The sequence below is a fragment of the Stigmatopora argus genome, chromosome 8, assembly GCF_051989625.1.
Source record: "Stigmatopora argus isolate UIUO_Sarg chromosome 8, RoL_Sarg_1.0, whole genome shotgun sequence".
Taxonomy (NCBI): domain Eukaryota; kingdom Metazoa; phylum Chordata; class Actinopteri; order Syngnathiformes; family Syngnathidae; genus Stigmatopora; species Stigmatopora argus.
Window position 1 is genome coordinate 3,998,217 of NC_135394.1, and position 18,013 is coordinate 4,016,229.

Consider the following 18,013-nt stretch of genomic DNA (forward strand, 5'->3'; position numbering starts at 1 on the left):
TAGTACGATGCTTCCTCTGATGTCAAGAAGATTTCTTTTGATATTAAAAGTTACAAATTTGGCCATCATCCACTTGTGTCAATTTCCTTAAAATACACATCTTGACTCTTTTGGGGAAAAAACCCTAATAAACTTACGTATATCCGTTAATAAATAAGGTAAGTAAGTGGAGAAACAAGCGAGGGAAAAACATGGCCAATAAGCTTGGACCAAGAACGGAGACAAGTAGAGGGAGTCCCCGAGCTGTGAACAAGTTCCGTTCCTTTGCTGGCAACGTGACACGAATTTAGTCAGATTTTAGGGTGAAAGTTAAAATTTACTACATCAAAAGTCTTCTTTGTATAAAAAAGATTCCCTACCATTGTTGCTTAAATATGGATAAAGAGTTGGAGCAGGCGTGCTGTCATTCACAGCTTTGTGAAGGTAAACTGTGGTATTTGTTCCCACTCTAATTTTGTAGTTTGCCATCTATTATATATATATATATATATATATATATATATATATATATATATATATATATATATATATATATATATATATATATATATATATATCACTCACTCTCACACAGACACACAGATATGTATGTATATATATATGTATATATGTATATGTGTATATGTATGTGTATATATATGTATATATGTATGTGTATATATGTATATGTATATATGTATGTATATATGTATGTGTATATGTATGTGTATATGTATGTGTATATATATATATATGTATATGTATATATGTATGTATATATGTATATATATGTGTGTATATATATGTATATGTATATATATATATATATATATATATATACACATACACACACACACACATGTGAACAATAAACATTGCTTTCACTCTCAATGTTGTTTCTCCAAATATAGAGCCCAATTATTGTAAAGTTATTCCAAAATTCCCCAATGGCCTCCACTTCTCCTGACCTATGGCGAGTAACGTCACTCTATGGGAACTCTGCGCCCTCGCCCCCACTTTTGTTTGTTTCCCTCGGTATCCTGTCGAGCCAAAGGACCACTGGATAAAAACATCCGAAAGCAGCAGCTTGCTCTCGGGATTCCATTATCTGAGAGCCCCCTAAGCACCCCAGGCTCTTTCTAATGGGATGAGAAGAAGCCATGTTGCTATGTAAATGTTGCACTTTGTTTTGCCCTAACAAAGTCCTAGTATGTATTTGTGGAAAGGGGAACAGTGGAAATTTTGAGCGGTCTTAAAATATGTGCTTTTCTTTCTTTAACCAAAGTCATCTCATCACAGCTCTTGAGTCAGTCACGTCAGGCTTTGAAAAAAGCAGATCCATTTTTCCCCCAGACTTGAGTTACACTATAATCATCAACAGCACACAGAAAGGCCCCAAGAGTCCAACTCTAAACCTTGGGGCTGTTCGCGAAACATTCTTTCAATGGTGTTGCCAGACACAAAAACACTAAATATAATTTTGGCCCAGACAAGACCTCACACCGAGTGGCTCCTCCTCTTTTTGCACAACTTTGCCACTCCCACAAGCACATTATTGTCACCTCACGGCTGAGCCAAACTTGGCATATGTTTATATGTGAAGGACTCATGACATCGTGGCATTTGGGTAATATAGTTCAAAGAGCCGTCAGAATTAGATTAGATTAGATAACTTTATTAATCCTGAAATTTCACTGTCACAGTAGCAAGAGGGTGAGGACACACTGCAAAAGACATTTTAGACATAAATAGGTAATAAGTTAATAAATAAATAAATATATAAATACATGAATAAACAAGTGTGTTGCTGAAATATATACATACATATATATATATATATATATATATATATATATATATATATATATATATATATATATATATATACAAACATACATACATACACATGTATATACATACGGTTGGTCAATAGGGTTAATGACAACTGATCTTTTGAATTGGGATTGCATACAGCATGTGTTTGTGCAAACAACATACCTTATTTATTATATTTGCTTACTTTGTTTATCTCATCATCAGTCTTCCAAATATTCGATAGTAATTAAGAAGAGAAAATCTGGACTTGAGTCTAAAACTGAATGTGAGTACAACTTGTCTAATGTTAACAACACCTCATTTGTTTTCATTAAAATATATTTATCCCATAAAAAATAATGATAAATGTTTTCCAATATAAAAAATCAAACTGTCATTGCCATAAAAAATCACTTGCTGAGTTAACTGTTAACTGTTTTACTGTACGTCAATTTTTTTAGCATTGTAATCACGCTCACAAATTAATGCTACTTATAAAAATGAGAATAACTTTAAATGATAATTAATATTGACAACAAACATCTTCAATTTTTACTGTTAACTATCCATTGTGATACTTTATTTAGTATTATAAAATAAGCCAGGAATGTGCACGCTCATTTGCTGCCTATCATCAGCATCACATGTTCTTCTTTCCCATCAATGGTAGCTGAATGTTAATCTTTTAAGTGCTTACTGAGCTGAAAATAGAGATGAAATCTCAAAAGAATTGCCGAGTTCTCGCATGATGTAAGGCACCCAAACCATTTGACCTTTGCATGACTTGAGGTTGAAAGAAGTTGATTTAATTATAGATAAATGCAATTGGATGTATCATATGATATAAGTGCAGTGTGTTTATTCGTATACGAAAATAACGACGACACTTTTGTTGTTGCTCCCCTTTTTCATGAACTGAACTGTGGTGACTTGGAGTGTAGATTTTTCCACTATTATTTTCTTATTTGGTTCTACACAGTTCTGAGGGTACAGCTTGGCAGAAGAAAGATTAGAATTTTTTTAAAGCCATTTGGTAGGAAACTAAGACCTCAGGAGGACCGACCTGGATTTGAACCAAGACCCCACAACTGTGAGGCCAACACACTAACCACTAATCCGCCAGGCAGACTGAAAGGTAATTTACTACAGTAAATTTGTAAGGACCAGGTTTTTATATGAAACGGTGCATTGGATATGATTGAGTTGTATAGATTCATGTCTTGCAATATCTGATGGAAAAATGATATTAGTGAATGAAAACCATTAAACAGATAGAGTAGCCACAATTTGGTCAAAGTGAGTCCTGTCTTTCAATGCTCTTCTGGAAATTGAATTGAGATTTGGACACTGTTCATCCAACTGGAATTTTTTTCCTCAACATTCATGTGAACAAAAAAAACTGGGTTTAAATGAGAATCAAGTCACTTCTAATGGCTCTCTTGTGAGTGAATGTGTATGGGTGTTAGTAGGGAAAGGAAGAAAGCAGCAGGAAGCTGCCTCCCTCTCCGCATGACCAGAGCGAACTGTTCAGCTCTCTTTTCAGCCTCTTGGGGGAACGCAGGAAGCCTCCCGTCTTTTAGCGCCCCAGAAATGGACTGTTGAAGCAAAAGCCGTTTGAGAGCATTCAAGGTAGGTAATGGCATGGATGGCTTGGCTAGCGTTCAAAAGAATGATCAGCACCGGAAAAGGTTACCAACTACTTTAGTGAATCAACCCCTTCATTTCAAGAGCTAGAATGAATATCATGAATAACGAATTCTGCCTGATTGACGAGTTTAAAACACAAAAGGAAAAGACGGGACTTACTGAAATTCTTCATGACATTGTCCTGTATCTACCCAGACCCAAGTGCTTAACGAATTTGGCAGAAAGGTGCTGGAATAGCAAAAGAAGTTGAATAAAACATACACTTTAAACTACTGGACATCATTTCTTTTAGTGGAAGCAAGAAACCCAGCAATCAACTCATTCACCCTTTTGGTTTATGGAATCTCATATAAAAAAAATGCATACTAGCCCAGGAACACACATTAACATGGTAATATCAACTAAAAAAAACTGCGAAAAAAATGGACATCCGTGCATTAACCAACATCCTCAATATAAACTTTGCATGGCCATTAAAAAATCTCAGTAAGTCGTGATAAATGCTGCATGAGACAACGACAATGTAGCTAAAAATAGGCCGTTAGATTGTCATGGTAACCAGAGATCAATTTTCAACCCCTGTAAAGGTTGTATTTTGCCCACAACAGGAGAGAGTGGGATGAAGGTCAATATACTACGTGGGCATAAAATCATCTGTCAAAACGACAGGATCTAAAGAGAAAAAGTAGCTCAAAATCAGAAAAATAACCACAACTCATCCCAAAAAAGTCTTTCCATTCTCCATTTATAAGTATCAAGCTTTAAGTTACGCACACGTCCGCAATGTATGCTTTTACTATGAAACCCATTTCATTTTCTGTCCAAAACTCAAAAAGTGTAGTGAAAAGCATTCCACCATTACGTCAAAAAACACAATATATAATGAGTTTTACAGGTCTTTTCCCTTCCATATGGCTGAGCTTATTTGGAAACAAAACCACAAACTAGCAGAGCAGACTGTCTTTGGCATGTAGAGTTTCTTTACAGCCCAGCACATTTATTAAAAGAGGAAGAATGAGCATTGCGAATGCTGTATTTTAAGTTGTATTCCTTGTCTATATTTAGGACTGTATGTCTGCATGACAAGTGGTGTCTCCAATCAGAGGTCATATGTGTGTGTATCTGCATGCTTATGTACAGTGCTGTCTATGTGCATTGGCACCGAGTGCTTTTTCCATCGGTGCATTGCATTACAGGAAAGGGGGAAGAAAAGAAAAGCAGAAACGGGAGAGAGGAAATATTTTAGGGAAACCAACAGAGGCATTTAGTTGACTGCATTGTAGAATTTCATGAGTTATGTACTGAGAGCTGTTTTTTTAATCACGACTCAGAGGTCGTTTGTTTATACATTGCCCTGTCACTGGGTGGGATACAGAAAACGGGTAGTTAAAATGATTTCATTTCAAAGCCACTTCTAGCGAGTTTACTGTAAAATGGAAAACGGTGCCCTACATAGTATTTAGGTGCATGTCACTTTAAATAATGGACATAGAGAGTAAACTCCCACTCATATTCATGCTGTCGAGAAATGAAGCCATAACAGGGTCAAAACCTTTCTTCAAAAACTTGAATCCAAAAAGTTGGTCCCGTCTTGTTCATAGCTGCTGCTGCAAGTGTGTTAATTGTATGGAATTACTGCACAAAACCCTCCCAAGTCTCCCGAGCAGTCACAATACATTACGTTACTAAAGCTAAATCACTGAGTTCATCTCATCAACTAACATTGACAAAACAGTTTGTAGTTTAAATGCACTACTTGATATATGTGTGTATATATATATATATATATATATATATATATATATATATATATATATATATATATATATATATATATATATATATATATAAAGTGATTTTATCTAAACATTTTTTTTGACACAAAACAAAGGGAAACTAAATTGACTGATGTAGATCTCAATCAAAGCCAAAATGTTTTGTTTAAGTGAAGCTCAGTGGTCTACAACCACTGGGTGTCCAACCACTGGACCGCCAACCGATCTCCGACCGCAAACCAGTTTATATGAGACCCCAAAGAAAGACTAAGTAATTCTTAAAAAATACAAACCCAACTGGCAGTCTGAGGAATCATCTGACTGAAGACAAAGGTCAGCCGGTGGATGTTGTTTTGCCATGTCATTGTCAATTATCTCTCCCTCTCATTTTCTGAACCACTTTATCCTCATTAGGGTCGCTGGAGCTTAGAGAGGGTGCCAGGCCACAGGCGGGGGACACCCTGAATCAGAGTCCAGCCGATCGCAAGGCACAAGGAGACGGACAACCATGCACACTCACACCCATACCCAGGGGCAATTTAGAGTGTCCAATCAGCCTAACATGCATGTTTTTGGAATGTGGGAGGGAACCGGAGTACCCGGAGTAATCCCACGCAGGCCCGGGGTGAGCATGCAAATTCCACACAGGTGGACGTGACCTGGATTTGAACCCAGGACCCCAGAGCTGTGAGGACGAGGCACTAACCACTTGTTCCACCGGGCTGCCCAATTATGTCAAGAAAATTTATTTATTGATCTCATGGCTTTTCTTTTCTAAAAGTACAGTGTTCATCCACTGGACTGCCAATCAAAGGGTGGAAGAACACAGATAACCATCCACGCTCACAGTCATACCTTAGGGCAAGGGTATCAGACTCGGGTTATACATCTATACTCTTCATTTTAATTTGATCCTAAAACAGAAAGTCGGCACTCATGATTTACTTTCCCGGGCCACACAAAATGATGTGGCGGGCCAGATTTGGCCCCCGGGCCGCCACTTTGACACATGTGCCTTAGGGCAATTTAGAGTGTTCAAACCGCCTACCAAGCATGTTTCTGGGCTGTGGGATGAAACCGGAGTACCTGGAGAAAACCCACGCAAACACCCTCGATCTCAGACCTGTGAGGCTGACGCGCTAACCACTCGGTCACCGGGTCGCCTACCTTGCTGAAGTACAACATGGTGAAAGATTCACTTGCACTCCATTGAATTTCAGGGGAATGCCCAATTTTTGGGGATTCTAGGGCACTGGATATTTTGGTGGAATACGTTTTATTTTGACAATTAGATTCCCCATCCGCCTGTCACGCTTTCAAACTGCTCATCTTGCGCATATTTATAGCAAAAAAAGTGCTTGGAATATTTCATCCAAAAGGATTAAATATACATAACAGCTATTTTGGAATACAGTGGTACCTCGTCATACGACCGCTCGTCATACAAAATGCTCGTCTTACGGGGGAAATTTCGATCGAATAATTCGCCCGTGATGCGGTCAAAATTTTGTGATGCGACCAAGCCAGGTGGCCATGGCATTTTTTTTGCATATCTTTCGTGTATAACAATATTTACGAGCACCGGACGAGTTATTCAGACCAGGAAACGCACAACGCGCATGCGCGGGGAAAAGAGGGCTTTCTGGGTAATGAAGTATACTCGTGCACACAACACCGACAGGCAATGGCACTCAGAATAAAACGTTACCCACAATCAATACGTGGGTAAGCTCAGCTGCTGCATTTCCTGTTATTTTTATCTAATACGAGGAGTATTATATTACTTCTCGTTGGCTGCTCATAAGAACATCAGGGGCACTGGCTCGCAACAGCATCCCCGGTAGCAACTCTATCATAGGCGCCGTTCGAGGGGATGCGAACACAGATGCTACAAGCTAAAAGGAGCCGCTAGCCAGCGCCCCTGAAGCTCCATGAGCAGCGGCGCGATCGCTGATAAAAGACTGCTGCTCGTTGGCAAGTGGTCGTGCGTTATCCGATTGTGAGGACATTTGTGTGCATCATTTTCGGAATATTTTGAAGGGAATAGTACGACAGCAAACAGCCCATCGATAGCGAACGTGAGGGTGGAGTGTTTGTTCCGTTTACGAGTGCGTTGTGTGGAAGAAAAAAAAACGAAGCCCCCCGCCCCTTTTGTGCCCCTCTCCCCTCGGCGAAATCCGCCCAATTTTAGTTAGATTAAACACTTTATTTCTATTAAACCACTCGTTATTTATTACTTTGTCAATATATGGCGAATTATGAGAAATAAAACATTTTTTTCAATCCAATATCCTGTTTTTGGTGTTTTTTTTTCAGAGAGTTGGAACGAATTAATTTGTTTCCCATTCATTTCAATGGGAAACTTCCGCTCGAGTTACGAGAATCTTGTCATACGAGCTCAGTCCCGGAACGGATTAAGCTCATATCTCGAGGTACCACTGTATAATTATATGTTACACTAGTCTGTTGTGCAAAAAGCTTGTGGATCTCTTATTTGCAGTATGTGCCAGTACAACGTGTGCTTGTTTGTTAATAGCGTTTCCTGTTTCACAGTGGATGACATAACATTCAACATGAGTTTTAAGGATAAAAATTGTGCAATTAGGTTTATTGGCGAACCGCATTAATGTCACGTTGACTCAAATGACACCAACACACACCCTGGTATATCTAGAGCAAAATGAAATGCATCCCCCCTTGAAGAATAGTAATAAATATCAGGCGTAAATCCGTCGGACACACAAGCACACACACTTGACGTTATAATTTAGTGAGAGCACACAGAGTGTTGGTTGAGTCATTCATTTATACACAAGCAGAAAGGCAGAAGCAGGCAAAAATACATTGCTATCCTGATATCATAACAACAATAGTCCATCCATTTCAAGAGGGAAAGAACAGGCCAGGCAGTTGCAGTATATTTAGGGGTGTTCAACAAACAGGCACTAATTTACTTCTTATAAAGAATTTACCAGGTCAATATTTTACTCTCAAAAAGAAGGCATATTCGAAATGCAGCTATGAGCAGCTACGGCAGATACATCAACATGTGACAGACAATAAGTTAAGCATTGATTGTTTGACCACACAAAAATATTGCATAACGTGCATAGCACAAAGAATGAGGGGAACACCCTCGGTTTTTAGGTCAGGTAAGTATATATTTATATATATTTGTGCTAGAGACAAACATGGTTACAGATCATAACACTCACGACTGTATAACATGTGTTTTTACTTGTTAATACATTAGCAATGAGTAAATAACTGATATAATTCTTCAGTTACACTGTATACATATTTAAATAATTGGGTGACACAAATTTAGTCCAAGGGGGATAAACTTTGGTCTTCTACTAAGCTGACATAGTTTGTACTGTTGAGTTTCTTACAGTGCTGCTAAATATAAAATTGTATTACTGAGGAGAGTCATGTTATCCATGTATATATTTAGTATTGGTATTGGATTTCTGGAAGGTGCTTGGAAGGAAAATATAAACTAGATAGGACACATCTTCAGAAGAGCCTGAGAAATCTTTTGCACATAATTTTCGATTTATGCAGCTAAAATCTATCTTTTGGAAATAATCAAAATGTTGTGCAAGGAAAGGAAAGAAAGTGTCTTTTACAGTTAGCATAGCAAGAGAAGTAAGGAAGGAGTGGCCAATTTATCATCAGAATAAAAGTTGGTCAAGTGGGTAGTTTCACAAAAATGTCACGTCTTCTTGTGACTGCACCCATTGCCAGTGAGCGTCATACTCCAGATGCACTTTGCCATTGAGTTTACAAGTATCCAAGTCAACGTTTCCATTTTTGTAAGGTTTACGTTTGGGGCTTTTTTTAATGGCATGTTTTTCGCTGAGGCCCGTCCTAGTGTGGCCGACAGTTGGTGTGGTTGTCTTCTCCACGTTTCCATTGATTTTGATTGTTTGGGTATTGCTCAAAGAAACAGGTCTCTCCGCCACATTAGTGCAAACTAAAGTGTCTCCTTTGCCGTCAGGCTTTCCATTTTCATTTCCGACTGTCCCATTCCCATTGACATCACTGATAACAAGGGTCCCTTTACCAGTTCCAGTTTCATTTGATCTCGTCCGATTGCCTATGACCCCTTCCTTCCTAATTCCTGCTGCAGCCCCAGACTTGTCCCCATTCGCCATTGCAGAGACCACGGCTCCGGTGACTCCAGCTTTTCGGCCACCGGAAGTCGCATCCGAGATTTGTTGCGTGGAAGAACAGATGACTGAATCTGAGGTGGAAGGGCAGTATTCGTCCATATCGTCTGCCAGCGTGTCCAAGTAACTGCCGATGGAAATGTTGTCCAGCTTGTCATTGGGGTCGTGAAGGCTGCTCCAGGAGCCCCTCCAGGACGCGTCGGGGCCCTCTCCCAGGCTGTACTGGCTGCTGGTCAGGCTGCTGCATCGGCTTGTCAGCGTGCTGCGCTCCTCCAGCAACCATTTGACTGCTTCGATGCCCTCATGGACCGCCAGCAGCTGCTGTAGGATCTTAATGTCCGTTGAGCGCAAATATGCCTGTAGAAACACAAATAGAAGTGGATGAAAAGTATTGATTACTGCATTTTCCGGACTATAAGTCACACGTAATTCTTTTCATAGTTTGACTAGCCCTGCGACTAATACTCAAGTGCGTCTTCTGTATGTGTTTTTTTATTTTTTATTTTTTTTATATATCTTGGTCCAACTTATAGTCTAAAAAATACAGTACCTTTTCAAAGACAATGTGAGAATGACAACGTTTCTGAAAACAGGAGATGATCATATAGTGTAAAAAAACTGAGAGGGGCATAATATTTAAAATATTCCTAAGAAACTCCTACATTGCCCAGGGGGTGGGCAAACCCGTCCACGAGGATCGCATTGGGTGCAGGTTTTTGTTGTAACCGATCCAGCAAAGACACTTTAACCAATGAGATTTGTGCAGAAAACAAGAAGCACCTGACTGCAATATACTGATTGCACTTGCAGGACACCGGATTGATGAAAAAGTGTCCTCTTTATGGGTTGGAATGAAAACCTGCACCCACTACAGCGCTTTGTGGAATACTTTGCCCACTCCTGCCCTAGACCATGTTAACCTTTTTTAGTGCTGTCACCTTCCTTTATCTATATGTATAAAAATACTCTTTGCCAGGAGCTAGTTTTATATCTCTCATTCATCTTTTGAAAGGGTTTATTACAACCCAATTATTCTGTATAAAAGCTCAACATGTTTGAGGCCACATGACAAAACTTTTGCCTCAATATAAGAAAGCCTGCTCTTTAGCTAAGCAAATGAGGCCAGAACTCCCAAGAGTTTCCAAAATACATTTGAAAATAAGAAGGGTCCAAAATAATATAAAGAAAATATACAGTATCCATTATGTTGCTTCTTCTCTAGTCGGTAATTATTGCCCTATACTTTAGTCTGTTTGGAAGCTCTAATTTAGGAGAGAAAGGAAGAAGAACCTGATCAACTTTAAACAATTACCTAAATTTTAATCCATAGCGTGCCTTAAAACCGATAGAATATGTGCTCCTATAGTATGCAATAGAGTATTTAGAAAAAAGTTCAAAGCTGCAGTTACGGTCCACAGAGTAGACAAGACAAATCAAGAACATTCTTTGTATTGTATAAATTATTGACCAGAAAAAACACAGGGGAACACCAAAAGTAAGTAACAAAACGAATCCATGACATTAGGTCAATCTAACCCTAATTCGATGGTAACCCAGGGGACGAACCGAGTGCCACAAGAGAAATGTACGAGTAAAAAAACAAAGCAAGCTACTACACTTACACAGAATATCAAAAATGAGAAGAGCAACAAGCAAATAAAAACATGACAAATCGCGGACTAGGTAGAGACTAGCAAGTAGCGAAAGGGCACAAGATTGGGACACAAATTGACAATACCGACAAGTAAGGCAAAATTTTGGCATCCTTCTCTTGCCTTGACCACTAAACACCCTACTAATGAGATGGGGCACAGGTGCAATGCAGGAGACTCTGACGTCCACAGCAGACACCTTGAGTCTACAAAGGAAAAAACCTAAACCTGCAGCGGAAGATTACCATCTGCAGTTTGGATCGCCAATGTCACTGAAATAAACCAATTTACAAACATTGCTTATCCTGTGTGCAAACAGTGTAAGATCTTAGAAATCCCTCCTAATGATTAATAATCACCAGAGGTCACCGGGTACAACTAATACCATGGGAGTAGGGTAGTAGCCAACTGTATACATGTGATTAAACACTGCAATGGTTACTCAGCATAGCTAGATAAATGTGTGGTGGTAAACATACTGGTCTCCTGGCACCCTGATATGAGGGGTGGGCTTGGGGTTTGAGGTTTGAGGCTTGCAGTCACTCAGAACTTAATGAGAATGGCAGTAAAGGTTCTTCAGGCCTAGTCAGCGCTGAAGTAGCATATGACCGCAAACTTTTGTGCCCTTCAATTATCCGGTACACAGCTTGAATGAACAATAAATTCATCTTTAATGTGAGTCATGCAGGTGGGCTTTTAACTACCGTATTTTCTCGCATATTAGCTGCCTCCGCGTATAAGCCTTACCCTTAAAATTGCCTAAAATCGTTGAATTTTACAACTTCTCTCATATAAGATGCCCCCTGATTCACAATTTTCACCTCCATATTCATGGTTTTATATGGAGTATAAATCTGTTACTTTGAAGGGAAAATCTCAAGAAAAATCATCCCTCCCACATGGTATTTCTGAGATACTGAATGAATCGAAAGGATTGTCTGTTGGATTGCACATTCCGAAAGGGCATTGCCTGCACATAGACAAATTCAAAAAGGAAGTCACGTGAGCAGTACAATCTGGAAGTGTGTCCATAGCGGTCTAGTTTGTCATCCCTAGGTAAGATGGCGGCGCCCTGAGTGAGCAATGGCAGGCACAAGTAAGTGAGTTTTTTCACATTTTATGCAAGATACGTTTTTTTCCTCCTCAATTTCATTTATAGAAGTCAAAATAAATTTTGTTTAGTGTTTTATCTGTTTATCCTTTCTCTATTTTGAAAAACATGACCTTATCGTCCGCATTGTCTTGCGTTATGGCGTTTCGTCTTTGTCACCTTGCAGTTTTGTGCATGTCAAGTGTAATTTGTGCGAATATAAGCCATACCCTCGATTCAGTCATTTATGAGCAACAAATACGGCATATATGCGAGAAAATACAGAATCGAGCCCGCACCGAAGTCAAGCGAGTGAACTTCTACACCATCAAGCGGCTCCTTTAAAAAAAAAAAAAAAAAAATCTATGTATTTCTATACATTTCTTTTTAAATGCTGCAATCATGAAAGTGTGAAAACATCTCTCAAAGAGTAGCTAGACATTTACCATAGACTTCACTGTATGTTAAGGTTGGAATTAAATAAAAGCAAGCTTTCGGCTACCCCATCTGGAGAAGCAACTGGCAAAGCTACTTGCAAATATGTCATATAAATATAATTTATACTGTCGTAAAGTCCATTTCAACATTTTTACGGATGGACACTTTGTTGGACATGTGCTGAGGTGCAGTTTTCTTTGGACACTTCCTTCGATTTTCTTCATATGTGGAGCTTTGGTTAATTTTCTCCATTTTTATCTCCAGAGAAAGGACAAGCCTGTTTGATTTTAATTGACAACACTAGTAAAAGGTGATTTAAAAAAAATCTAAATGTCATGATTAACAGCTGTCCTTAGGTTAAAAATAATGAAGAGCGTGGTTATTTTATCAGCAAGTTTCATGTCAGCCAACTGGCAAACACACACTGCGAGCAGCGCGAGTGAACCTAAACCATCAACATGTGGGTGGAAAAACAAGCCTTGGAGCAGATGAGATGCTATAAAATTTTGCTGAGGAAAGGAAACTGCAGAAAGCATATGATAGTCAGTCATTTTTGAATTATAAATGACAAGTCTAGCATATGATCGACTAATTTTTACATCATGGAGCCGATTCCACTATTAAAACCACTAAGAAGTATATTATCCAACATGCTTTATAAAAATAGTTTTTCTTGTATAACATACCAAAATTACAATGTACAGTTTAGTGTGTGTGCCGAGTCAGTAGAGACCTAATAATGTATCATTATGGTATGTCTGATTAACAACACGAATGCTCGTCAAAAATTGCCCCCAAGATGCTACACTGTCCTCTCCTTAACTGTGTATCACTGATAGTAAGAATGGGCGCAACACAGTGACCAGCATTAAATTATACCGAAGCAACATACCACCCAGCCGCTTGTAAATCTTCTTTTCATGAACCCCCCACCCCCTCCCCATGTCCTTTACCCACGCCAATTTGACCCAGGCAGACATTTTTCATCATTGCACTCAACATGAGACAACAGAGGGTTGACTGTCGTGTCTTTTCTATCCTCCAGTGCATTCTCTTTTTGTATAAAATCTCTCAAAAACTCTGAGTCACTGTTTCCTTTATGCATCTATTTTAAAATTTAACACGTAAACATACTGTACAACACAGCATCTAATTACTGGGTGCTCAACCCTACTTTAATATGAGTCTTGTTTGATGAATCAGAGGGTTTTTTTCCACTCATGAGACAAATCCCTTTGCATAATGCAAATACAAAGTTTGAACAATTATTATATGTCAACAATAGTCGATTTGGTATCAATTGTGCAACCAGGTCTTCAGCAGTGTAGGAGGAGGCTGTTTACCAATATTCACAGATGGCAGACTAATTCAATGATATTGCTTCATAGCAACATATTTTGTGCAGAAAACTGACATTATTCACATATAGAGGCTAGAAAGTCAATATAGCAAGCGACAGGAAGAGATAAGAAAAATAAAAACAAGAAGAAAAAACAGTCAACCTGCCCCCTGCAGGCATTTAACCTTGAAGTGTGACTCATGCAGAACTTCCTGCAGGAATGATGAAGTACTTTCCTAAAGTTCATTCGTTTTCTGAACCGCTTATCCTCAAGAGGCACTGGAGCCTATCGCAGCCAACTATGGGCACCAGGTGGGGGACACCCTGAATTGGGGGCCAGCCAATCACAGGGCAGAATGAGACAGACAACCATTCACATTGACAGTCATACCTTTGGGAAATTTAGAGTGTTCAACCAGCCTACCCTGCATTTTTTGGGGATAGTGGGAGGAAACTGGAGTACCCAGAAAAAACCCACACAAGCCCAGGGAGAAGTCCACACAGTAAGGACCCACCTGGGATTGAACCCTCGACCCCAGAACTGTGAGGCCAATGCGCTAACCACTGGCCTACCGAGCTGCCTATCTCTCCTAAATTAAAAAAATAAAGTATGATCCTGGAAGAAAAAGGTGGACATATTATAATGTATAAGATTGTAACAGTTAAAGAAAACGGTTGGATTTTTGATGACAAGTGGATAAGCTTACAAAATGGTACAAAAAGACTCACAAAATATTAGAAAATACACTTGCAGCATCTGATATCTGATATGATATTTTTCTTTGGTTAACATGGGCAGAGTAAAGACCTACTGTAAAAATGTGTGTATATGGTACTCGGACGTTTCGTCGAAAGACGTTTGGTCCCCGGACGTTTGGTCGACCGAACATTTGGTCGACCGGACGTTTGGTAGAACGGACGTTTGGTAGAACGGACGTTTGGTAGAACAGACGTTTGGTCGCTGGGTTGTTACTGTTGAAACCAGCTCTCAAAATTGTAATCAAGAGAGAGAGAGAGATGGTGAGTTTAATATCTAAATATCTAATATCAAAATATCAACAGTAAACTTTCTGTCATAATTTGACAGCGAGCGAACCCGGCGACCAAACGTCTGTTCTAGAAAACGTCTGTTCTACCAAACGTCCATTCTACCAAACGTCCGGTCGACCAAACGTTCGGTCGATCAAACATCTTTCGACGAAACGTCCGGTCACGGTGTACGAAACGTCCGGGGACCAAACGTCTTTCGACGAAACGTCCGGTCACGGTGTATATAGTCCATTCATCTCCATAAAAAGACAGAAGTTTCAAGAAAAGTGAAAAAATCTCACATATACTATATAATTAATGCATTTACATAGCAGAGTCCACCTGCCATTTTGAAAGCAACTTTTTTAGATGATCACAATAATTATAGACCATGTTTCACCAATTGAATTTGTTGAAAAATACTTTAAAATAAGTCAACAAGAGAGGGTAGGGAGAAACCATCTTTTCTGTCTGGGTCATTTTGTTGCTAATTCTCGGTGGTGGTCCCCATTAAGCGGGAAAAAAAGTTTGGGGAAAAATGCCTTAGTGTTTATCTTTGTATGAAGGGTGCAGATAAAGTGCAGTGTTCAAAAGTCTACTGCTGTGTTCTTAATATAGCATAGTACTCTCAAATGAGAATGAAACATTTGCTGAGTAGAGCCTCATGAGGAAATTCCACACATTTGGAAATAGAAAGTGGCTCTTTGTCACATTCACTATTCTATTTTCTTGCAGCTATGATTCATGGCCCAAAAATGTTAATCAATCCTTCTGTTTGTTTGGTTTTAGTGGAGCTCAAACGGCCATCTGTCATTTGGCCAATCTCAATTTGCGCTTCAGTCAATCACATTCAAATGAGGAGCATGATCCGTACATTCTCATTAATATGTATACTTTTTGAAATGTAATTTTGGCATTTCTACCACAGAACTCATTTGTCTAATAAGGTATACTAGCGAGACAGTCCCATATACTCGCATTTAATTGAAGGTAAATATGTTATTATTTTATTCCTGTTAATTAATTCTAGGGTGGTACGATGGCCTCACTATTCTGAGATTGACAGTTCAATCCGCAGTGGCATAAGACCTTCTTGTGTGGAGTTTACATGTACTCTCCGTGACTGCGTGGCCTTTCTCTGGGTACTCCGTTTTCCTCCCACATTCCAAAGACATGCATGGTAGTCTGATTGGACACTCTAAATTGCCCTTAGGCATGAGTGCGAACATGAATGGTTGTCTGTCTCTTTGTGCCCTGCGATCGGCTGGCAACCAATTCAGGGTGACCCCAGCCTGGTGAACGAAGTTAGCTGGGGTAGGCTCCAGCACCCTCGCAATTATTAAAAGAATAAGCGGCTCGGAAAATGAATAACTAATATTTTCTATCAAGATTTGAGTCAAAAGCAGAGGCAACTCCATCTTTAAAAATTCGAAACACATAATATTGTCATTAGCGGCCCAGTGGATTAAGTGGTTAGCAAGTCGGCCTCACTGCTGTGGGTCTTGGGTTCAAATCCAAGTGGGTCCACCCGTGTGGAGTTTGCATGTTGTTCCCGGGCCTGCGTGGGTTTTCTACGGGTAGTCCGGTTTCCTCCCACATTCCAAAAACATGCATGGTAGGCTAATTGGACACTCTGTATTGCCCCTAGGCTGGCCACCAGTTCAGGGTGTCCCCTCCCTCTGGCCCGAAGTCAGCTGGGATAGGCTCCAGCACCCCCCATGACCCTAATGAGGAAAACAGAAAATATTTTTACATATTTATTTTGAGATTTTCAAAAATGCCTTTTGAACTAAAAACAACACAAACAGAAAAAAAAGAAAACTTTGGAGTAAAAAATGGCTATTAATGATTTATTAATCATTATTATGATTATAATTATGATTATAATGATTATTAAGGATTTACCAATTTCGTCATACGCAGTTTCTGGGTATGGTGACAATTAGGCTTTTTATCGAGTCAATGATGATGACAAAGCCTATGTCCGATTATTATTATTATTTAAAAAGGGGAAACACCTGAAATATTGTAAAACAGAAAGTCGGCACTCATCATTTACTTTCTCGGGCCGCACAAAATGATGCGGCGGGCCAGATCTGGCCCCCGGGCCGCCAATTTGACACCTGTGTTTTGGATTGGACATATAATGGGTTTACCATGCCTCTTTTTGTGTGTGTTTAGCACATGCAAAGCACCCATAAGAGGCTGAGTCACTAAACACACATGTATCCCTACAAACAGTGAATAGGTGGTCAGTGCAGAGCTGTACATAAAGGTATCATACTTGTATCATTGCACTTGTCTGTTTTATAGCATGCTCAGAAAAAAAGATGCATTTTCCACGGACGCACGCGCGCACTGTGACGTATTGGACTGGACTCTTACCATTTCAGTCTTTAGTTTTCTGATCTTTTCATCCAGGCTCTTCTTCCCCGTCTCCTTTTCGGTTTCCTCCACAGCGGGGGTCAGTTCGTCTTTTCCCCGGAGAGAGGATGCCTCTTCCCGCATCCACCTGAGCAAACCCTCGGGTGTCTTCCGGCCGATTTTCGCTTCTATGTCTCTCAGGTCCGGAGTGTTGTCACAAAAAGTTCCTTCATCCATCATGGTCATTTAGCGCTGGTCAAAAGGAAATGTTGGAGAAAATATTTCCTGCAGTTGTGATGTTGCTTTCTGTGCAAATGTCAGTAAACGCAGCAGTCCACATGCGAACACAGCGGAGGCAGATTGCGACAGCCTGGAAAAACAAACTGTCAGCATCCCACGCAACAAGGAGCGTTTATCAAAGCTAAATATAACGGAAAGAGATCCCAAGTGTGTGGCTCAAGACTACGTATGAGTGCTCCCGACTGGAAGCCCCCCTAATACCCTTGGCTAAACTGCGCACATTCCACCTGCATGATGACAGCCGCCTGCCTCACCGCAGAGAAGCAGGGAACTCGAACTCAAGTCTGTCAAGGCCACCTGAAAGTGTCATCGCTTCCGGTAAATCCTTTCAAAGTTAAACAGCGCAGGAAACACGTCGGGCTTCTGCTGAAAGTACCAAAACAGGACAATAAAACATGGGCAGGTTAAAAAAA

At 39.8% G+C, this 18,013-nt stretch overlaps 1 protein-coding gene across 1 annotated transcript; it reads right to left on the minus strand.

Moving 5' to 3' along the window:
• Positions 1-8,004: 8,004 nt before the first annotated feature.
• lurap1 (leucine rich adaptor protein 1) lies at positions 8,005-17,948 on the minus strand. Its single transcript, XM_077608184.1, has 2 exons — positions 17,322-17,948; positions 8,005-9,745 (listed from the first exon to the last, which is right to left on the minus strand). Exons 1-2 carry the CDS (start codon positions 17,544-17,546, stop codon positions 8,921-8,923), a joined length of 1,050 nt encoding a protein of 349 aa, XP_077464310.1. The 5' UTR covers positions 17,547-17,948; the 3' UTR covers positions 8,005-8,920.
• Positions 17,949-18,013: the final 65 nt, after the last annotated feature.